Raw genomic sequence first — 24,068 nt, 5'->3', positions numbered from 1 at the left:
ACTCCAGTATTCTTTTTTTTTTTTTTTAGGAGGGAACGCAGACAGTCTTTACTTTTCAGTGATTATCAGTACAATATCAGTACACCAAGTAATAACATGTAACAAGTTAGTGAACTCTACCATCTAGCAAGTTTGAGTAAGAGAAACTAAGAGCAGCCCAACACTAGGACCCATTATTCTAACCCTCGGCTGGAAAGGACTATTTTAAGGCGTGCTGCTGTTTCCTGTGGGTTACAAATAACTATTTACTACTTTTTCATAGATAAAGCCCCTGACCTTCAAGAAAGATTTAGGGAAAAAAACATTTTAATCCCTTTCTTTCTTAAGAAAATTGGGTTTTTAAAAACTATCTAAGAAAGAAAAAGTCAGTGTTGATAATATGCTGCTTGAGTGAAAAGGCAGAGAAAACACACAACATATATCCATTAAATTTCTAAGAAATATGAGGTAAAAAGATACAATCTTTGGATAAACTCTAAGCCTGTACAAAGAATCTACGTTTGCGATTCTGCAAAAAGTGAAGGGACCTACTATATAATGTACAGAAATAATTTAATGCCTTTTCATAAGATATAACTCAAGCCTTGCTAAATGAAACCTCATGTTCCATGAAGGCATTCAAAACGCCAATCCACAGAACAGGCACTTTTCTTCTCCCTCTATCCATTTATGCGTTAGTTCTCATGGATTTCTGGCCGGATGTCACAGACAAAGGCCAAGAGGTTATCCAAGACTTCATCCCTATTCTGCCGGAAGTAGGTCTGAAGGATGGTCATCTTCTCCTGGGTGTCCTTCTCTACTTCAGTGCTGCAACTGCCATGAGATCCCAGAGCCGCAGCTTCCTTGGCCTTGAACTCCTTCTCCCTCTGCAGGCGGTACTGTTCAATTTCAGCCTGGGATGCTTCTTTGGCCTGCTTCAACCTCCGGTTCTTTTGCTTGCGGGCCTCGGACACCTTCTCGGCGGCCCGTTTCTCCGCCTGGAGCAGCTGCTGGATGCCCTGAGACTGACTGGCCATGGCTGTGGCGATGGCGCCGGCGGCGGCGACTCCGAGGCGGCAGACGACGGCCTGCTCAGCCGAATCGCTCCCTCGGGTCAGCTGATCCAGACGCGCACCCACTCCAGTATTCTTGCCTGAAAAATCCCATGAACAGAGGAGCTTGGTGGGCTACAGTCCATGGAGTCACAAAGAGTCAGACAAGATTGAGCATGCACCTACAATACTCTCTAGGTGCAAATACAGACACTTTGCATTAACAGACAGAACAAGGAGCAGAAGGTAAGGATTCTGACAGAGGTTGCAAAATAAGATCCCTGCCCTAAGAGAAAGAAAACTTTCTTTCAGAATCTAAGAGCACCCCCTTCCTTCTACTCTCCTTCATTTCCCCCCCTTTTTCCTCCTTCCGCAGACTTGTACTGTCCAACAGCAATATAATTAGAGCTCCATATGTAATCTTAAATGTTCTAGTAGTCACACTTAAAAAAATGAAGAAAGGGATAAATTTGGAGTTTGAGATTAACAGATGCACATTATTATTATAAAGTAAACACAAGGACATACTGTATAGTACAGGGAACTATATTCAATATCTTGTAATAACCTATAATGGAAACAACTCTGAAAAAGAATAGATATATACACATATATAACTGAATCCCTGTGCTGTACACCTGAAACTAATACAACATTGTAAATCAACTACAGTTCAATAAAATTTAAGTCACAAAAAAGGAACAGATGGAATTAATTTTAATCTTTTATTTAATGCACTATTTCCCTGGTGGCTCAGATAGTAAGGAATCCGCCTACAATGCAGGAGACCTGGGTTCAATCCCTGGGTTGGGAAGACCCCCTGGAGAAGGGAATGGCTACCCACTCCAGTATTCTGGCCTGGAGAATTCCATGGACAGAGGAGCCTGGTAGGCTACAGTCCATGGGGTTGCAAAGAGTCAGACATGACTGAGCAACTTTCACTTTCACCCTAAATATTATCATTTCAACATGTAATCAATATGAAGTTGGGGAGGTTTTGCATTCTTTTTATCATGTAAAGTCTTTGAAGCCCGGTGTGCAATGTACCATTGCAAGGCAAACTATCCAGCATCACCATAATCCAACTCTACGACCCAACCACTGATGCCAAAGAAGTGTAAGTTGAACAGTTCTGTGAAGACCTACCATGTGTACTAGAACCAGCACCAAAAAAGGTGTCCTTTTCATCACAGGAGAGTAGAATGCAAAAGTAGGAAGTCAAGACATACCCAGATTAACAGGCAAGTTTGGTCTTGGAGTACAAAATGAAGCAGGGCAAAGGCTAACAGAGGTTTGTCAAGAGAACACACTGGTCATAGCAAACACCTTTTCCCAACAACCCAAGAGATCATTACACATGGACATCACCAGGTGTTCAGTAGTGAAATCAGATTATGTTCTTTGCAGCCAAAGATGGAGAAGCTCTATACAGTCAGCAAAAACAAGACCTATAGCTGACTGTCGCTCAGATCATCAGCTACTTATTGCAAAATTCAGGCTTAAATGGAAGAAAGTAGGGAAAACCACTAGGCCTTTCAGGTATGACCTAAATAAAATCCCATATGATTATACTGTGGAGGTGATGAATAGATTCAAGGGATTAGATCTTTTAAATAAAGTGCCTGAAGAACTATGGATGGAGGTTTGCAACACTGTACAGCAAACAGTAACTGGAACTAAACCAAAGAAAAAGAAATGCAAGAAGGCAAACTGCTTGTCTGAGGAGGCTTTGCAAATAGCTGAGGAAAGAAGAAAAGGGAAAGGCAAGGGAGGAAAGGAACGATATACCCAACTGAATGCAGAGTTCCAGAGAATAGCAAGGACAGATAAGAAGCCCTTCTTCAATGAACAATGTAAAGTAGAGGAAAACAATAGAATGGGAAAGTCTAGAGATCTCTTCAAGAAAACTGGGGCTATCAAGAGAACATTTCATGCAAGGATGGGCATGATAAAGGACAGAAATGGTAAGGACTTAACAGAAGCAGAAGTGATGACAAGAATACACAGAAGAGCTATACAGGAAAGGTCTTAATGACCTGAATAACAATGATGGTGTGGTCACTAACCTAGAGCCAGACATCCTGGAGTGTGAAGTCAAGAGGGCTTTAGGAAGCATTATTACAAACAAAGCTAGTGGAGGTGATGGAATTCCAGCTGAGCTATTTCAAATCCTAAAAGACGATGCTGTTAAGGTGCTGCATTCAATACGTCAGCAAATTTGGAAAACTCAACAGTGACCACAGGACTGGAAAAGGTCAGTTTTCAAACCAATCTCAAAGAAGGGTGATGCTAAAGAATGTTCAAACTATTGTACAATTGGGCTCATTTCACGTTAGCAAGGTTATGCTCAAAATCCTTCAATTTAGGTTTCAGCAGTATGTAAACCAAGAACTTCCAGATGTACAAGTTGGGTTAAGAAAAGGCAGAGGAACCAGAGAGCAAATTGCCTACATTTGTTGGCTCATGGAGAAAGCAAGAGAATTCCAGAAAAACACCCAATTCTGCTTCATTAACTATGATAAAGCCTTTGAATGTGTGGATCACAACAAATTGTGGAAAATTCTTAGAGATGGGAGAAGCAGACCACCTTACCTGTCTCCTGAGAAGCTGGTATGAGGGTCAAAAAGCAATAGTTAGAACCAGACATGGACCAATGGATTGGTTCAAAGTTGGGAAAGGAGTATCAAGGCTGTATATTATCCCCCTGCTTATTTAACTTGTATGCAGAGTACATCTAGCAAAATACTGGGTTGGATGAATTACAAGCTGGAATCAAGATTTCCTGGAGAAATATCAATAACATCAGATATACAGATGATAACACGCTGGTGGCAGAAAGTGAAGAGGAACTAAAGAACCTCTTGATGAGGGTCAAAGAGGAAAGGGAAAAAACTGGCTTGAAACTCAATATAAAACAAAACTAAGATCATGGTATCTGGTCCCATCACTTAATGGCAAATAGAAGGGGTTAAAGTAGAAGCAGTGACAGATTTTATTTTCTTGGACTCTCAAATTACTGCAGATGGTGACTACAGCCATGAAATTAAAAGACACTTGCTCCTTGGAAGGAAAGCTATGACAAACCCAGACCGTGTATCAAAAAGCAGACATCACTTTGCTGACAAAGGTCCCTATAGTCAAAGCTATGGTTTTTCCAGTAGTCATGTATGGATGTGAGAGTTGGATTATAAAGAAAGCTGAGTGTGGAAGAATTGGTGCTTTTGAACTGTGGTGCTGGAGAAGACTCTTGCGAGTCCCTTGGACAGCAAGGAGATCAAACCAATCCTAAAGGAGGTGAACCCTGAATATTCATTGGAATGACTGATGCTGAAGCTCCAATACTTTTGGTCATTTAATGTGAAGAGGTGACTCATTGGCAAAGACCCTGATGCTGGGAAAGATTGAGGGTAGGAGTAGAAAGGGACGACAGAGGATGAGACGGTTGGATGGGATCACGGATTCAATGGACATGAACTTGAGCAAGCTCCGGGAGAAACAGGAGGAAAGAGCCTGGTCTGCTGCAGTCCCTGGGCTTGCAGACTGGGACACGACTTAGTGACTGAACAGCAGTAACATGCAATGTACAGTTACAGAACATCAGTTTTGGATTAGCTGCATTTCAAGCCCGTATTAATAATCATAGTGGGCAACAAGGTCCAGGAATTCCCTGTCTTCTCCTTTCCACCCACCTGGAGCGAGACCTGAAGATGGCCGGGCGGCTTACCACCCGGTAACCCTGCTACTCTGGTAGCAGGCAAAATCAAGAGGATGCCAGACTCTGGGATGTTGGAAACTTTAAATCGCTCCGACTGCATCCTCAACTCGCAACCATCCCCCTACTCTGCACCCTCCCTCCAGACTCCGCGAGGAACCTCTGAAGGAGGCGCGCGAGAGCCGCCCAAACCGCGGGAACGTGTTCCGCAGGGGATGCTGGGAAGAGGGGGGGGGGGGTTTGCGGGGGGGGTACGGCGGGGGAAGACGCAGCAGGACCATCACGCATGCGTACGGCGCCGCGCGCGCTCATAAAGGCAGCCAGGTCGCCTAGCAACCGAGTTCCAAGCCAGTATCTCGTCTGAACAGGTGGCCTTCCCCAGAGTGCTAAGTCTCACTAGCCGGTCTGGGCTCTCCTCAGTCCTTTCACGGTTCTCCTTATAATTTCCGCTTCTTCTCTCCACTGGGTCCAGTCACGCCCCTGGTGTGTGTCCCCAAGCGCAGAATCCGCTACTAAAATGAGTACTCGTGGCTTCTGCCTGGGAACCAACCCCTGGAGCCGATGGCCCACCCTCCCCTGGCTCAGGGTGTTCCTGGGGCTGGGACTGATCCTGGGTCTTCAGACCGCCAGCTCCACTGCTTTCTATCTTCCTGGGTTGGCGCCAGTCAATTTCTGCGAAGTGAACGGAGAGACCAAATACTGTCAGGTGAGGACTAGAGGGACGAAGTGAGATGTGAGGGGAAGGCTTCGGGTTGGAGTATCGGGCACACCGGGGCCGACCAGTGCTGAGAGCTCTCTGATTCTACCGGAATGCCTAAGCCCCCTCTGTGGGTGTGTTTCAGGGTCTCGGTTGCAGAGCCTCGCACCTGACGGATCCGGATCTATCTTTTCCCCTTGATCCTCTTTCTCTCCCTCTCGGTTCAGCCCCTCCCCTCTCGTCCCCTCCCTCTCAGCTCAGCCCCTCCCTTCCCCTCTTCCCCTAGGTTCTGCCCTCCCTTTTGCCCCCGACCTCCCCTTGGCCCCGCCCCTTCCTTATCTCGGTCCCCCTAGTTCCTGCTCCTGCTTGGTCCCGCCTACTCCCTCACAGCCCCCTCCAAGTGGTTCCAACCTCCCCCCTCCCAATTTGTTGCTTCGCCCCTGTCATAGCTCCTCCCAGTCATAGCTCCTCTTCGTCATAGCCCCTCCCCCGTCATAGCTCTTCCCGTCATAGCCCCTCCTTCGTCATAGCCTCTCCCCGCCATAGCCCCGCCCCGTCATAGCTCCTCCCCTCACCCTCCGTCTCGGTGGTTCCTTCCTCTTCCGGTGGTTCCTTCCTCTTCCGCTACGTATAGTCTTCTCCCTCACTTCCCCTTCCTGTTGTCCCCCTTATACAATCTGCCTGTCAAGACACACTTCTCACTTGATCTTATGTATAGTCACACCATGTGTGTGTCACTCCTCACACCTGTGGTCTCAGACTTTTACCTGTTTAATTCTTGTTAATTCATGTTGGTTTCCCTTGAGCCCTCTTTGCAAACAGCAAGATAATATTTACCTCTCAGACTTGTGAGAATAAAATGAGACAAGGTATGAAAAGCACTGACAAAAACATCTGGCACATGGTAAGCTTTCAATAAGTGGTGACCATTATCATTATAAGTTTTCTTTAGTCAGAGATCTCTTGCTCAGTTCCTCTTCCACACGTCCACAAACCCCCTGATAAATTTTTGACTTCCTTCTTTGGCAGCCTTATCTTTTTAAACTAGAAACTCACTGTAAATTTTTTTTGGCAAGTAATGCATTTAAAAAGTATTACTGAATAGTAAAACTTATTTTCTGATCTCAAGTTGCCAGTCAAGTGTGTGAGCAATGTTTTGGTAGAAGGAACCACAAAGGCTTTAGAGCTAAGAACAGTGCTAGGTGTGGCTTGACTACAGACTTAACAAATTGAAAGTTGGGGTTTTTAGAGACCAGGTCTAGGTGCAGCAAATTTGCACTTAAAACCTGGAGCTTGCCTTTTCCTGTGAGAAGTATTGATAGTAGTGTTTTGAGCCATCATCTTGCCATATACAGTAAATAAGAAATGGCATTAAAAATAATTTTACACCTGCCTTTTCTCTGACTGGTAATGCCTAGTCCTGGCTCTTTCTTCTTTATTACAGCAGACTTCCTAGCAAAAATAATATAATCTTTAACCACATCACATGTCTGGAATTTCTTTTTTGTAAGCTCTTTTCTTTTTAGATTTACTTACCTCCTTGAATGTGTTCTACTTTTGATTCTGAGATTGTACCTTCTTTCCTTTGGTGAGTCTCTCATTTTATGTTTAGTATGCCAAACTTCCTGAATTCAATAGTGTCCGGCCTCTTGATTTCAGATAGGCAGAAATCAGGTAGTGAGATGAGATGGTTGGATGGCATCACTGACTCAGTGACCAGGAATTTGAGCAAACTCTGGGAGACAGTGAAGGACAGGGAAGGCTGGTGTGCTGCAGTCCATGGAGTCACAAAGAATCAGACAAAACTGAGCGACTGAACAACAGTGCGCATTTATACTTTCAATAAACTTTATTTTTTGAGCAGTTTTAGATTCGCAGCAGAATTGAGCAGAGAGTATATAGAGTTAACATATGCCTTGGCCCCCCCCCACATGCATAACCTCTCCCATTATTAACATCCCCAACCAGAGGTACAGTTCTTACAGTTGGTGAACCTTCACTGAATAACATTATCACCTAAAGTCCATAGTTTACGTTACAGTTTAATCTTAATGTTGTACATCCTATGAGTTTGAACAAATGTATAGTGATGTGTATCCATCATTATAATATCATACAGGGTAATTTCACTACCCTAAAAATCCTCTATGTTCTCTGCTCACTCATCCTAATGTCCCTTTAATCCATGACAACCAGTGATGTATTTATTGTCTCTACATGTCTGCCTTTTCCAGAATGTCACATAGTTGGAATCATACAGTATGTAACCTTTTCAGCTTGGCATCTTTCACACAGTAATATGATTAAAGTCTCTTTTATGTCTTTTTATAGTGGACTAGTTCATTTCTTTTTAGTGCTGAATAATATTCCATTGTCTAGGTGTGTCACAGTACATTTATCTATTCTTTAACTAAAGGACACCTTGGTTGCTTCCAAATTTTGACAATGATGAATAAAGCTGCCATAAACATTGTGTGTAAGTTTTTTGTGTGGACATGCTTTCAACTGTTTTGAGTAAATACCAAGGAGCAAAATTCCTGGATCATGTGGTAGGAGTATGTTTAGTTTTGTGAGAAACTGCTAAACTGTCTTCCAAAGTAGCCGTACCCTTTTACATTTCCAACCAGGAGTGAATGAGAGTTCACATGCATTTTTTTCCCAAAATAAGATCATAGTATACATGTTAATGACTGCAACAGCCACAGGAAAGAGACATAAAATCTTTACACACAAGTTTATATTCTTTGGTAGAGTTGAGGGGGTGTGGGTAGCCGGGGTGTGAGTAGTCATCTCTTGCCATTCAGTTTTGAGGCAGATAACTCTTCTCATTTCACTTGATACTGAAGATGTCACAGAGTCAAAGCAAGTGCAATAGCTGATGCTCAAAATGACCCTGAGTCATCAAGGAAGGTTAAATTGTGATCATAATGTTCTGTTTAAGTTAGGAAAGAGTGAAGTGTATTTTAGAATAATTAAAAAATAGTTAAAATAATGCAAAAAAAAGCACTTATGCAGGTAGCTTAATTATTTCAAGTTCTTGAGTTCCATGGATGCTAGGGTCCCTATGAAGACTCTTAAAGCTGAATAGGGAATTTGGTGAATGTGTGTGCTTCTCTGGGGAGAGGGGCCATAGTTTTCATCATATTCTCAAAGGGTTCTATGATTAAAAAAAATTAAGAATGGCTGAGGTATATGAAAAATTCATATGTTCAGAAACCCTGATGATGCCAGATAAATGAAATGTATGAATTTATAGCTATACTGTGTTAAAATTTATAACTGTACTGTGTTATAAACATATAACACTACACTAAGTTATAAATTTATAAATATACAGTTATAAATTGATGGGAGTAATAAACCCAATTACCTTTCAGTTACTTCATTATTACGTATTTTGCAAGTGCTACCTTATTTTACTTTGTATTATTAATTAATGTTTTTTTTCCTTCTTGCAGTCATCAATAGAACTGTATGTAAACAGATTGGACTCAGTGGAGTCCGTGCTACCTTATGAATATAATACGTAAGTTATAAGTATTATAATTATATCTGATATAGTTGATATAATTGTGATTAATTTATATCAAAATTATGATATAATACTGTTAAAATGTGCCTTCAGTTTTTAAAGTTAGTGAATGCAAGCCATGGGTGTACTAAGAAATGTGGTGTTAATATTATAATAAAGGTAACAGGAAAAAATGATTAGAATAGAGAAGTTTCAATGTGAGACAAATGCTTAAAAGATTAGGAAGTTTCCATTCTTGATTTTTCTTGCTAAGAAAGGCAAATTATAAATTTGCTGCATTTTGAACCTTGAAAAAGTATCTTTGCAGTTGTACCTTATTTCCAAAACATCGAATAGGTAGGTTTCTACTAATATTTTAATGGATGAAGGTGCTTAGTTTAGTAGTGAGTAGTTATTATATATTGAAGATTAAGTATGATCATTCATTTGACAATAACAACAAATGATGCACTTCTTGGAAAAAATGATCATAGATTCATTTGGTATTACTTTACTGCCTCTAATTAGGCAGAAATAAAATCAGGTCTCATTTTCATTAAAATACCAGGTGTAAATGTAGGGTGTTAGTATGAGTATTAAAAATATTACTCAGGCCTACTATGTATTTTATCTTCTACCTAAACCATTTTACATTCAAATTTACTTAAAGGTAGTTGTGATTCTTTTCAGTTATAACCATTTGATTTGTGAATATGTGAGAATGTGTTTGAGGGCTTTTTTAAAATTCCCCTTTGGTCAGAACTGATAATTACAGTTTCTAAATGTCTCAGGTTAGAATCAGTACAGACTTTAAGCCATGATTTCCTTATTTGTGCTTACATGTCATTCGAAGTGTAACCCTAAAAATAGTGTTGGTTTCTTTCTGATTGTGATTACCTACATTACAAAAGTCAAGAACAGTATCATGAGCATTTTGAATCCTGAATTCATAATTATCAGAGGTTAAACAATTTAAAGAGAAATATAGAATCTACCATGAAAGGTGGAGTAGCTAGATAAGTGATCAGGACTGATTTCTTTGTTGAATTTTTTTTAACCTTACTTAAACTTTTCTTTTTTTAGATTTGATTTCTGTCATGACTTCAAAAAGAAAAGCCCTTCTGAAAATCTCGGACAAGTCCTGTTTGGAGAAAGAATAACATCATCTCCTTATGAGGTTATTCAGTTGATCTTATTTTAAATTTTATTTTAAAATGAATCTTCTCAGAACTGACTACATACAGAGTTGTCTGTCAGTATCCATGAGAAGTTGGTTTCAGGACCCACTGTGGATGCCAAAATCCACATATGCTCAAAGTCCCATAGTCAGCCCTCCATATAGGCAGGTTCTGCATCTGTAGATTGAATGAACCATGGTTCATGTGTTAAGTTTTCCATCTGCTATCCACAGTTGGTTGAATACATGGATGTCGAACCTACAGATACAGAGGGTCTGCTGTATATTTATTGAAAAAAATCCACATATAAGAATGGACCTGGGTAGTTCAAACTTGTAGTTGTTCAAGGGTCAACAGTCATACCAAACAGTCTTTGCTTTAAAAGGAAAAGAAAAAGGAAAGGAGGTAGAATCTGGTGTTGCCAGAAGAATGCATTAATATATTCGGCCCTCCAAATCCGAGGGTTCTGCATCTGAAGATTCAACCAACTGAGAATCAAAAATATTCAGGTAAAAAAATTCTAGAGTCCCCAAAAGCAAAATTAGAATTTACATAGTATTTACATTATGCTTAAAACTAGTTGCACAGCATTTACATTGTATATTAAGTATTATAGGTAATCTGGAGATGATCTGAAGTACAGTTGACCCTTGAACAACACAAGTTTGCACAGTGTGGGTCTACTTATACCCAGATTTTTTCCCCACTATATGATCTATGGTTGGCTGAACCTGTGGATGTGGGATCTCATTCAGAGGAACCATCTATGTGGAAGACCACCTATAAGTTATAGGTAGATTTTCAGCTTCAGGGAGGGTTGATCCCCTAACCTCTGCATTGTTCAAGGGTTACCTATATAGGGGAGGATGTGTATAAGTTATATGTGTATGCATGCATGCTAAGTCACCTCAGTCGTGTCAGACTCTTTGTGACCCTCTGGACTGTAGCCCACCAGGCTCCTCTATCCATGGTATTCTTCAGGCAAGAATACTGAAGTGGGTTGGCATGCCATCCTCCAGGGGATCTTCCCAACCCAGGAATGGAACCAGTCTCTTCTGTCTCCTGCATTGGCAGGCAGGTTCTTTACCACTAGCGCCACCTGAAGCCCCATATACTCCACCATTTTATATAAGGGACTTGGGCAATGGTGGATTTTGGTATCTGTGGATCTTTATATCTTCCACTGATACTTTGATATACTTCACTGGGCTTCCCAGGTGGCGCTAGTGGTAAAGAATCAGCATGACAATGCAGGAGAAGCAAGAGACATGATTTTGATCCCTGGATTGGGAAGATCCCCTAGAGGAGGAAATGGTGACCCACTCCAGTATTCTTGCCTGGAAAATTCCATGGACAAAGGAGGGTCAGACATGGTGAGCTATAGTTCATGGGGTCGTAGAGAGTCAGACATGACTCAGAGACTGAGCATAGTGACTGATACTGTGAGATGACTCTATGCTCTTTAAGCTTTCTGCGTAGTTGGTGGTTCCACACAAGGATTTTGCCTTTGACATTTTATTTTTGCTTCATAAAGAGAAAAAGTTTAATTTTTTGTTCTTACATATTTTGGGTAGGGTGATATAAGGAGATATAATTGGACTCTCAGTGTCTATTGATATTGCCCTCAATATCTTAATAGATGTGAAGATAGAGTAAGGATGTTTTCATGAGCAGTTATGATTATGAAGGCACTAATTTTTTTCTTCTTTTTTCCCCAACTTCATGGAAGTATAACTAAAGTACAATAAACTACACATATTGAAAGTGTATAATTTGATCCATATATGTGAAACTATCAGGCATTAGCCTGTTTTACAACTTTTTATTTTGAAGTAATTACAGACTCACAGGAAATGAGAAAAGAATGAACAGGGAGGTCTCTTGTATGCTTTGCCTAGGTTTGCCCAATGGTAACATCTTGCACATTGAAAGAAGAGGGTGGCAGATTGTGAGATGGTTAGATAGCCTCAATGACTCAATGGACATGAGTTTGAGTAAACTCTGGGAGATAGTGAAGTACACGGAAGCTTGGAGTACTGCAACTGCAGTCTGTGGGGTCACAAAGAGTTGGACACGACTAAGTGACTGACAACAACATCTTGTATAGCTACAGTATGACAGCAAAACCAGGGAATTAACATTGGACAATGCACAGAGCTTATTTAGATTTCACTAGTTTTACATGCACTTATTTGTGTGTGTGTGATACAGATTTGTGTACGTATTACCACAGTCAATACATGGCATAGTTCTATCAGCACAAGGCTCCCTAAAGTTCTCCATTTACTCTTCTTTTTTTGTTTAGTTTTCAGAATTCTTTATATATTCTAGTTATGATTCCTTTGTTGCAGCAGTCATTTGCAAATAGTTTATGCCTGTCTGTGACTTGTTTTTTTGGACTTCTTATTAGGGTCTTTCATGAAGCAAAGACTTTAAATTTTATGTGGTCCAATAATCAAGTTTTCCTTTTATGAATCATGCTTCTGGTGTCTAGTCTAAGAAGACTTTGTATAGCCTTTGGGCCTAAAGACTTTTTTCTATGCTTTCTTCTAGAAGTTTTATAATTTAGCTTTATGTCTTTAAGTCTGTGATCCATTTTGAATTTTTTTTATATAAAGTGTGAGGTTTGGGTTGAAATTTTTTTTCTTTCTTTTTTGGCCTGTAGGTGTGCAATTACTTCAGTACCATTTGCTGAAAAGACCTTTTCAACAATTTCAGTTCTTTCTACACTGACTTGCTTTTGCACCTTTGTAGAAAAAAATCACTTGGGCCTAGTTGTGTAGGTGTAATTCTAGGTTCTCTGTTGATCTGTTCCATTGGTCTGTGTGTCAGGCATTTGCTTTTTGATGATTAAAGTTGCACACACTCCCCCTATTATACCATTGTACTAAAAGAAAAGTGCACCTTTCCAAGAAATGCTATGCTTTGCACTGAACATGACAGTTCAACTCAGTTTGGGGTTAATATTGTATGATTTCAGGATATCAGGTGTTGAATTTTCATTGTTTATTCTTGCTCATTGTTTTCTGATTAACAACACTAGCACTTCACCTTGGTCATCTCCAGTAGCCAGACTTTGTAAATAAGAGATTTCATATTAGAAGTTTCAAATATTTTCTTATCATTTTTTGGTAACACTTTTATTGAGGGATCATTTGGATGCCAAATAATTCACCCACTCATAAGTGTCCATTTCAGTGCTTTTCAGTATATTCATAGAGTTTTATAACCATCACTACAACCAATTTTATTATCAGTTTTAAGTGAAGTGTTCTAAATCAGGGTAATTTATAGAAAGCTGCAGTGGATTTTATACCCCACCTTATATAGTATTGAAGAAGGCAGGTTGTCTTGAAAGCAGTGTGTGCCTGTGTGTGTGTGTGTGTGTGTCTAGTTTAATTATTTCAGATGTGTACTGAAGTGTAGAGGAAATAGTGTTGAGAGTGATGGCATACTGAAATCTCTGAAGAAAAGTTTTATCTGGAAGATAAAGTGCTTACTTTGTGACATTTGGTTTATACAACTTAGTACAAATCTCTTAATATTTTAAATTTTCTTTCTTAACAGTTTTCCTTTAACAAGACAGAGACATGTGTGAAAGTTTGTAAGAAATCTTATGATTCAGCAAAGGAAGATCAAAAGAAAAAGCTGGATTTTTTGAAGAAAGGAATGCAACTGAATTATCAACATCACTGGTAGGTTTGGCATCTGACATCATATGACTTAAATTTTCAATTCCTTTCAGAAGCAGTTTTATGCGTTTTATTTCCCTTTGGAGAAATGTATGTTATGATAGTATAAATTAGTAGTTTTACTGTAAAGTAATTAACCAGTTTGCAGTCTTTGAAAATATGCTGCTATTTGGGAATGGATTGGGGGAAATCTTGATTGGGGATTTAAAAATCATCTTCAAGGAAAGAGAACAGAATGAAAGACAATGTTTGACAATTGGTAAACTTGTGGGTGACTTCTTTATTTGCTAGATTTTATATAGCATCCTTTTTATTTCTTATCTGCAAACAAACTTATGTATTAGTGCCTGGCATATGGCAGGTGTTCAATAAATAGTTGCTGAATTAGTAATGAGTGGAAGAATTTTTTAAAATTTATTTTTTTCATTTTTTTGACCTGCCACACAGCATGGAGGATCTTAGTTCCCTGGTCAGGGATTGAACCCAGGCCCTTGGCAGTGAAAGAGTGGAGTACTAACCACTGGACCACCAGGGAATTCCTTAAGTTCAGATTATTAAAAAGATTTTTTAAGTATTGGAGTACAAATAAATTAATAAAAATAATTGGAATGTAATTTCTTTACAATGTTGTATTAGTTTCTGCTGTACAATAGCATCAATCTGCTGTTTGTATACATATACCTCTTCCTTGTTAAGTCCTCCCTCCCACCTCCTCCCCATAAGTTAACATTTTTAATTAAAGCCAAGTCACAAAAAATAGTATATAATTTCAGGTAGATATTAAATCAATTTTAAAACTGCTTCTGGGGAATTCCTTGACCGTCCAGTGGTTAGGACTCGGCACTTTCACTGCCATGGGCCTGGGTTCAATCCCTTGTCGGGGAACTATGATCTTGCAAGCCATGTGGTGTGGCCAAAACAAAAACAAACAAGAATCTGAACTTAAATATATGTAAGATGATGTTATTATTGCTTGTTAAATCTTTTCCTTAAAAATATTTATATTTAGGATTATTGATAATATGCCAGTGATATGGTGTCGTGATATAAATGGTGGAAATAAGTACTGTACAACAGGATTTCCGATAGGATGCTTTGTTACCCCAAGTGGCGTATCCAGTGATGCTTGCATCATGCACGTAAGTATTGAGAACTTACTATAGAAATATAAGAATGTTGCTTCATTTACAATTTGCTTTCTAGTATAGTCACTTAACAAATATGAATGGGACACCTACTATTGTCTCCGTTTTATGCTAGAGGTTGAGGATACAAAGACAAGTGGTCCCTTGCCCTCTACAAGTTCATAGTCCTAAGTAGGAGATAGACTTGTGAGCACACTGATGCAATAAAATGTTTTATGGTAGGAGACTAAGGAGAAAGGAGGATATAATGAAGGGAATGAAAAATATTTGTTAGATGAATGGGTGGGTGAGCATTTCTAGAAGGGAAATCAGTCAAGAGATTGGAAGTCTGAAATAGCATGCTGTGATTGAGGGACTGTGAGTAATTGGGTATATCTGCAGCATAAGGTTTGGGGTTTTGGGGGTGCATGTAGAGATGAAGCTCAAAACAGGGGTAGGTAGAAGCCAGATCATGGCAGGAGGTCCTGTATACAGTGGTAAGAAAAGTCACATTAAATGCCTGTTATGAGCCAGAAGCAATGTTATATCAAACTCTATACACAGTGATTAATTTAATCCTTGAAACAGCCCTGTTGCTAGAATCTACTGCTGTTTTACAGATGATAAAATTCAATCTCAGAGACGGTAAGAGACATGACTAGGGGCAGACAGCTAGTAAGTGGGAGACATAGGACTCCAACTCAGATCTTTTTAGCTTGGAAGTCCTAATCACACGGTTTAAAATTTATCTTGTGGTTCTCAAACTGTTTTCTACTGGGTCCTAGAGTAACAGAAGTGTCTTGGGGCTGCCTTGGAGGCTGAATGGGCATGGAAGGGTAGCACCACTTAGAATATTTCTTATATGAAGAGACTCAATGTGGATCATCAATGGGCTGAAGGGGAAGGGAGAGAGAGGAGCAGAGGCTGCCTGCCAGGTTTCTGTTTTGGAGTCTAAACTATGGTACCATTCATTGTTTCTTTCCAGAGAAAAGGGCTGTGCTTCTTGCATTTCAGTCATTCAGAGACCACCTTGGTGATTTGTGCCACAACTGAGGCACTTGTAATTATTATTTATCTGTAATTTTAAATGTTTCTTTAAAGTTTTATTGTTATGAATTTAGGAAGGAAAGTTATATTTGGTACTGCTAGTTATAACAGCTATAGCAAAAAGTATAGTGACCATGATATATAAAACAATAGATATTTAATCTTTAATAAATTTCGAAGGTATTTTTTAATACCAAAGACTTGACATAGCTAACAAGACTCATGGGGCCTGAGGTGTAGTTTATACATGTGTCAGGGATTCCAGCATATCAGAGCAGGCCACTAAAAGTCCTAGTTACATGAAAACTCCATCTCTTCTCCCATCTCCAATAATGACATCCTGGGAAAAAGGGGGCTTTTTTTTTTTTTTTTAACACAAACATTTGTAACAATTTATGTTAGCCAACATCTGCAAACAATGTAAATGCCCCTCAACAGGTGAGTGAATGAAGAAGATATGGGGTATTCATTCCTTGTACAACAGCTCAGCAATTAAAATGAGCAAACTGTTGACACATGCACAACATGGAGAGATCTCAAATTTGTACTAAGCAAAAGAAGCCAGAAATAAAATTTTACAGGTTGTGTGATTTCATTTATGAGGTATTACTAGCAAAGGTAAAGCTATAAAGACAAATGGCTTTAGATCTGACAAGCATAAGGATTTGGAGTGGAATACAGAGAAGACTAAGGCCAGCAGCTCCAATTCTTGGAGTGCAGAGAAATCACTCTGAGGTAACAAAGTTGAGATAAATGGGATACAGAATTTAGAAGTATGTAACAAAATAATTGTTTTATTTTTCAAAAGTTTTTCTTTCCTTTTTTAAAAAAACCCTGGAATATAATTGCTTTACAAAAGCTTTGTTTTGTTAAGGACCTCAAAAGTCATCTGGCTTAGTCTAGGAGACTTGTTAATACAATGCACTGCAAAAGAGATGGAAAATATGTATTTGTCTCTAATTTAACTTAAACTTATTTAAAAGGAAATTATAGAAATTACAGGCTTAGTGTACTTATATATTTTATTCATCTATTTTCAAGTACATAGAAAAGTAGAATACAGATTGTCTTTTCATCTACTACCTAAGATTATCTCATATATCCCCAGTGATATATATTCTTCACAATGGTAAACATTGACATAGGGAATGTGGGAGGAAAAGCAGCAAATAGCAGAAGAGAGAAGTTAATGAGTAGGAGAAATTTGGATAAATAAAGTTTGTGTTCGATACTCTAGATGAAATTCTATATGGAATGGTTCTTTTTTTGGTTGGGTCATGCAGCTTACAGGATCTTAGTTCCTTGACCAGGGATTGAACTATGGCCATGGCGGTGAAAGTGCCGAATCCTAACCACTATACCACCAGGGAACTCTCCAAAGGATATGAACTTAATAAAAACCCTTTTTGTTAAAAAAAAACACACAGATAACAGAAAACCACACAGAGCATTATATAAAGTTTAATGAACTATTTATTATAAGGGGAGCAGCTTTGTAAACCTCAGCCAGATCAAGAAATTGAATTTGGCCGGCCTCCTCAGAAGGTGTCCGTGTATCCTACCCATTGAAACTCTGTTGTGTCCCCTAAAATAACCACAATCCTAACTTTTACCCTAATCACTTCCTTGAGTTTCTTTTACAGTTTTATTACCCAAGTCTACATCTCTCAACACTATAGTTTAGATTTGAGCATTTTATATATCTTTTATCAATATTTTCTTATGAAAGTGAAAGTGAAGTCGCTCAGTTGTGTCCTGACTCTTTGCGACCCCATGGACTGAGCATTCTCTTTTTTGGGGGAGCATTTTCAAACACACAGAAAAGTTGAATGCATTGTATAGTGGACACTCATATACCCAGCACCTAGATTCTATAATTAGCATTTTTTGTATTTGATTTATCACAGATTTACACATTTGTCTATTCCTGTATCATTCATCCGAACAATGGTACATTTTCCTCTGTCCCTGATTTCTTTGAAATTGGTAGATGGATCTAGGGGCTTGATTAGATTCAGGTTTGATCTCTTTGACAAGATAAGGTAGTGGTGTTCTTTTATCAGGAGGAACATAATATCTTTTTTAAAAATAGGTTTATTATTTAGAACAGTTTTAGATCAAAGAAAAATGAAGTGGCAGGTACAGAGACTTCCCAGGTGCCTTCTGCCCTCACACATGCATAGCTTTCCTTCTTATCAACATCACTCACCAGAATGTGGTACATTTGTACAACTGATGAATCTTCATTGATACACAGTGAAGATACACATTATAGCACTATGTGATACACATTGATTAATGTGATACACATTTCACCCAAAGCCCATAGTTTACATTAGGGTTCACTCTTGCGTGCATTTTATGGGTGTGGACAAATGTATAATGACATGTGTCCATTGTTATAATATCATACAGAGTAGTTTCACTGCCCTAAAAGTCTCCTGTGCTCTGCTTGTTCATCCCCCTCCACCTGGTGTCTTTTGTTTCTCTCTTTTACTGTGATAACTGGATCCACTATTCCTTAGAGGATGCTGAGGCTTCCAAAACTAGAGGGTGAAGAAACCGTAAGCTTCCATCAACCAGGAAACAAAAACCTTTTCTCTTGCAGTGTCTAGCTAGCGCCCTCTACTGACAAAGCTTCATTCAGTGCCAGCTTGCAAAGGAAAGCTAGTTAAAATACTGAAAGGGCCCAGATAATTTTCACAGAGGTAAAAGAGCATGAATTTGGCGATGAGAGGCAATAAATCAATAACTGGCACACCTTACACGCATGCACTGATCAATACTCTGATGAAAGAGAGCCCTTGTTTATCTCCAGAAATCTCTGTGCAACTCTTGTTTCTCTGGTATTCTGCCCCACAAAATCCAGCCCCTGTGGCCTCTCTGGACTTTGAACTTTGTCTTTCCAACTGGGGAGATTGCGGGGCTCCCTTGGGTACTCCCTTCCCTGCACCACTGCCTGGAAATTCTCTCTGGGAAGGAAGTTTGAGGCTTCCCCTTCTCTAGGTGATCACTCTCTTATTAATGTTCTTTGTTATCCAAGGTCTGAAAACCATTTTTCAAATATTTTAAACATTTGAAAAAATTGTTTAAGGTGAAAGAGTAAGTCTAGTCTCATGTTCTTCCATCATGTCTGGAGAAGGAGATTCCACTCTCCTGTTTTCTTTTTGCATACATTTGCTTGGTGTGACTTTGCCTATCCTTTCAATTTAACTATCCAAATCTCTTTTAGATGTGTCTCTTTTATACAACATGTTATTGGTTTTTGCTTCAGGGCATCTTCTGAAAAATCTTTTCCTCTTAATGGCTGAGTTAAGCCCATTTACATGTATTGCTATGATATTTACTCTCAGTTCTGTTATATTACATTTAGTTTGCTATTTTGATATTCCACATTTTATTGATTCTTTTTTTTCCCATTTGTTTTTATTAGTTGGAGGCTAATTACTTTACAATATTGTAGTGGTTTTTGCCATACATTGACATGAATCAGCCGTGGATTTGCATGTGTTCCCCATTTATTGATTCTAAGACTCATGTTTCCCCATATTTTATCATTTATGAAATCAAGATGTGTCTTCCAGTTGATGGCATGTTAAAGTTTAGTTGGCAGTATATTTTTTTAGCAGCACATAAAATAATGTTTTGCAAGTGGTGGCATTTTCAATTCCATGAAATATAATATTTCTTTGAAAAGTCTTTATGTGGTCTACATTTTATTGTAATTCTTCTAATATTTAAGGTTTGAATTTCTATTATAGTCTTTTCATTTCTACATACTTCTTAGTCACTGTTTTGTTTTTTTTTTCCACACCATATGATTTTCAGGATCCCAATTTCCTGACCAGGGATTGAACCAGGCCTGAGGCAGTGAAAGCTCAGAATCTTAGCCACTAGGCTACCAGGGACCAGTTGCCTGTTTCTTAGAGGGTGTTATACAGTTTCATGATTATGCATCTGGTTATGGATTTTTGTTTTGCTTTGTTTTTAATCGTGTTGTTAATTCCTTGAGTTTCCTGGATTGGTGCCTTTTATCAGTTCTGTAATTCTCAACCATAGTCAGTTATTTTCTTCTTTCCTTTTTAGACTCCAATTAAAGCTATGTTAAGTGTTTTTTTCTTCTCCACATGTCTTAACTTTTTTTCTGTATTTTCTATTTTTTTTCTGTGCTGTGTTCTTCTGGTGTATCTTCTAGTCTATAAATTCTCTTTTCACATGTTCCTTCTCTTAAAATTTCAGTAATAATCGTTCTCATTTCTACAAGTTCTGTTGTTTTTCAAATCTGCTATGTCATTATTTTATACTTATCTAGTTTATACACATGCTTTCACACTTGTGTTTGATGTCTTTGAAATATATATTAAGTTTGGTTAATTTTAAATCTGCCTCTTATCATTCCTGGATCTGAAATCATTACAAATTTGTTTCTGCTGGTTCCTGCTCATGATTCCTTTTTTCCTTGTATACTTCATTATTTTGACTTCACATTCATTGTTCTCAAGTAGTATTTGTGAAGTTTGAGTCCTAGGGTCAAAGTACTTTCCTTCAGAGAGGATTTTCATTTACTTCCACATGGTGTCTTTGGAAAATACCAGTCCAGGAACACCTTAAGGCAAATTCATAATTTAAACTTCCTGAGGCAACTTAGATGATGTGAATCTAGCCAGCAAATCTATGATTTTTGAGGATAGTTTTATTTCTCTCCCCCTACCCCCACCAGGTTCTGTTTATCTTTGAGGCCATCTTCCCAATAGTCCGTTGGGACTATAGGAGTAGGCTCACTTCTGGCTCAGCTTTATCCTGAGGATGTTGCTTTTGGAAGGGGTGGGTGGTCTCAGCTTAGTGTGCAGAGGGTCTCATATTAGCCTTCTCATCTGGGAGGGCCCTCCCTGAGTGCCCCCCTCCTCATTCTATGAAGCTACCCAAACCGAAGTTCAGGTTTGCCCAAATTAGCAGGTATCCTCAGTGCAAGAGCAGCATCAGTGTTTCCTTACCCAGCTGACCTCTCTGGCTTGCTGCTTCCCCTTAGAATTTGGCATTGGGACCTCCCTTGCAGTCCAGTGGTTAAGACTCTGGGCTTCCAATGCAGGGGGCAGGGGTTTGATCCCTGGTTCAGGGAACTAAGATCTTATATGCCACATGGCATGGCCAAAAAATAAAAATAAACAAAAAAACAATAAGAATAATAAATAAAAAAAGAATTTGGCATTGGTAGTTCTTTACTTTCTTGTCACCTCATGTTGCTTTTTTAAATTTTAAAGCCTATTTTTTTAGAGCAGGTTTGGGTTTATAGTAAAATTGAGAGGAAGGTACAGAGATTTCCCATGTACCCTCTGTGCCATACAGACATAACCTCCTCCATTCTCAGCATCTTCCACCAGAGTGGGACATTCATTACAACTGATGAGCCTGCATTGATGCATCACATGATGACCACCTAGAGGCCATAGTTTACATTAGGGGTCACTCTTAGTGTGGTACATCCTATGCTCATGTTACTTTTAAGGAGATATTTGTTATGATTATCATTTGTGCTTTGCAGCAGGAGATTTGGCCAAAATAAGATGGGAATTGGAAATCTAGTTAGTTTTAAAGCATACTTTTAATATCTAGTAGGAAGGAATCTAACATTTAATGACTTCCTTATTCTGTGCCAGGTACTGTACTAGCTCTTTCCATATGATTTCTCACTTAATCCTCTTAATAATTTTATGAATTAAGTGATGGTAGCCCCATTTTACGCACTTCCCTGGTGGTTCAGTAGTAAAGAATCTGACTGCAATGCAGGAGACCTGGGTTCGATCCCTGGGTTGGGCAGATTCCCTGGAGGAGGACATGGAAACCCACTCTAGTACTCTTGCCTGGAGAATCCCCATGGACAGAGGAGCCTGGAGGGCTAGAGTCCATGGGGTCACAAAGAGTTGGACGTGACTGAGTGACTAAGCGCAGTGTCCTGCTTCTATTAGCATATATCATGGCCATACCTCCATACCAGTACGTGCAGATCTACTGTAGCTGCATTGTATTTCTCTGTATGGTTATATTGTCTTTCATTTAATTGTACTGGCAGATACAGTCCAACCCATCACAAGTCTTATACAGAAGCTTCTCCCACATCCTTATGGAAAAATAATCATTCATTCTCCCTTAACCAGTTTTACCAGAAAAGAGCAGTCAGAAGTTTTCTTTCTTCTGAATTGGAGCAGGGGTTCTCAAAGTGTGTTCCAGGACCAGTAGCATCGGAACCACCTGGGAGCTTGTTAGCCATATAGAATATCAAGTTTCACCCTAGGCCCAGTGAGTCAGAATCTGCATTTTAACAAGACCCCTGGGTGATTTGTATAAACTTTCAAGTTTAAGAAGCACTGATGTAGGATAATTACCTACAGATATAGTTGTGGCTGTTAGGGAACGAACTAATGAATACTTGACTGATAGAGAGTTTAATTCACTTTTTGATGCCTCTGATGCCTGTGATTATAAATGTAAATATACCCTCATTATACAAAATTTGGTAAGTACAGAAAAATCTAAAGAACCAGTGGAAAAATGAATGCCTGTAGTATCACTACCGAGAGACACCACAGTTTACATTCTGCAACACGTCTTCTTTCTATTTTTTCTTGTTTCCTTACTTTTACCATAAATAAAGCCCAAACTCTTGATATGCTTAAACTTTAAGTACCTGTAACATTTTATTAGTTTATTTGCATTACTTCATATTTTTGTGTGGTTAAAAACCAGCAATGTGTGCATTTGTGAATTTTACATTTTCAAATTATTCCTTTGTAACAACTGTTTAAGACAATAGAATTAAGTAACATCTTAATTTTAGGACAGATATTCAGGGCTGCAGTTTTAACCTTATAAAAACACATTTACACTTCAGTATGCTTAATTTATAGCTTGGTTTTTTAGAACTAATATATCCCATTTTCATTCCATGCTCACAATTTATATTTTTGAGTTTGTAGGAAAAATTCAAACTTCTTTCAAATTTGTTTATATTTTTGCAGCCTGAATTCAACAAAAATAATACTTACTACCTCTTCAACCACGTTGATATTACCATTACATATCACAGTGAAAATGAAGTAGATTGGTATGTTTCAAAATTGGTTTCTGCTAGACTTGAACCCAAAAGGTAATTATAGAATATCTTTTAAAGTAGTCCCATTAATTTAAAAATTAATTCAAAATGTAGAAGATCTCACCAGAATTTTCATTTTTAGGATATATGTGTGATATAACCTTAGACAAAAGTTTAAAAAAATCAAATAGACAATTTTATTCCCTTTTACTTATAGTAAGCATCTGAGTAACAGGTAATGTGAAAAAGAACTGACAGATCTGGAAGATCTTATTGAGGGTGTCCTTACTCTCTTCTTTAGATGCTGCCATATGACAGAGATTACGTTAAGGTTTGTGTTTGTTCAGAGGAGAATTCTAGTTCCAATGGAGTCTATTAGGCAGGTATCAGTTGGGTTTGAGGAAGAATCTGCTAACAGTTAGAGCTCTCTAACAGTTGAATAAGCACTTTCAAGAAGCAGTGAGTAGTTAATCCCTCGATGTTTGTAGGAAGAGCCTAGATGACCCAGCTCTTAGAGATTTCATAATTAGGCACCCAGCATAGTGTCTGGTCCTTAGTAAGTGAATACTTAATGAATTTTCATTTTATTTTATTATTTTTTTAATACTTAATGAATTTTAAGGGCAGTTCTGCATTGGGTAAGAGACTGGATAGGTGCAAATGATGTTCTAACTTCAAGATTCTTTGAAACTGTAGGATAAGATTGGTACTCTTCAATTAAAAGAGGGAGGGGGAATAAATCATACAGTATATCAAATCATGATCAATATGGGTAAAAATATTATAAAATCTGATATATTAGGATGGAGGAAGTTATCCTTTGAGACTAAGGTGAAGTATATTAAAGGAGGTAAGTGTGGTATAGTTTTCTGAACACAGAACAGGAATTTGGAAATTTGGATTTTAGTCTTATATCTGCTGGTTCCATTTTGGAAGTCAACCCTAAGTTCATTAAGATGGATCAGATTTCATTGTTTTTAAGTCTA

At 38.6% G+C, this 24,068-nt stretch overlaps 1 protein-coding gene and 1 pseudogene across 3 annotated transcripts in view; one reads left to right on the top strand and one right to left on the bottom strand.

Moving 5' to 3' along the window:
• Positions 1-327: 327 nt before the first annotated feature.
• LOC136153650 (V-type proton ATPase subunit G 1 pseudogene) lies at positions 328-1,108 on the bottom strand (annotated as a pseudogene).
• Positions 1,109-5,109: 4,001 nt separating this feature from the next.
• LOC136153771 (transmembrane 9 superfamily member 2-like) overlaps positions 5,110-24,068 on the top strand; it is an 82,942-nt gene continuing 63,983 nt past the window's right edge. For all 3 annotated transcript variants that reach the window (XM_065915877.1, XM_065915876.1, XM_065915878.1), the window contains exons 1-6: positions 5,110-5,449; positions 8,899-8,966; positions 10,035-10,128; positions 13,697-13,824; positions 14,831-14,960; positions 23,009-23,136. In XM_065915877.1, coding sequence (XP_065771949.1) covers positions 5,261-5,449; positions 8,899-8,966; positions 10,035-10,128; positions 13,697-13,824; positions 14,831-14,960; positions 23,009-23,136 — 737 coding nt within the window. In that variant the 5' untranslated portion in view covers positions 5,110-5,260. The remainder of the gene's footprint in view (positions 5,450-8,898; positions 8,967-10,034; positions 10,129-13,696; positions 13,825-14,830; positions 14,961-23,008; positions 23,137-24,068) is intronic.

The sequence above is a fragment of the Muntiacus reevesi genome, chromosome X, assembly GCF_963930625.1.
Source record: "Muntiacus reevesi chromosome X, mMunRee1.1, whole genome shotgun sequence".
Taxonomy (NCBI): domain Eukaryota; kingdom Metazoa; phylum Chordata; class Mammalia; order Artiodactyla; family Cervidae; genus Muntiacus; species Muntiacus reevesi.
Note: the sequence above shows the minus strand (reverse complement) of the source record. Positions and strands in the feature narration are given on the sequence as shown.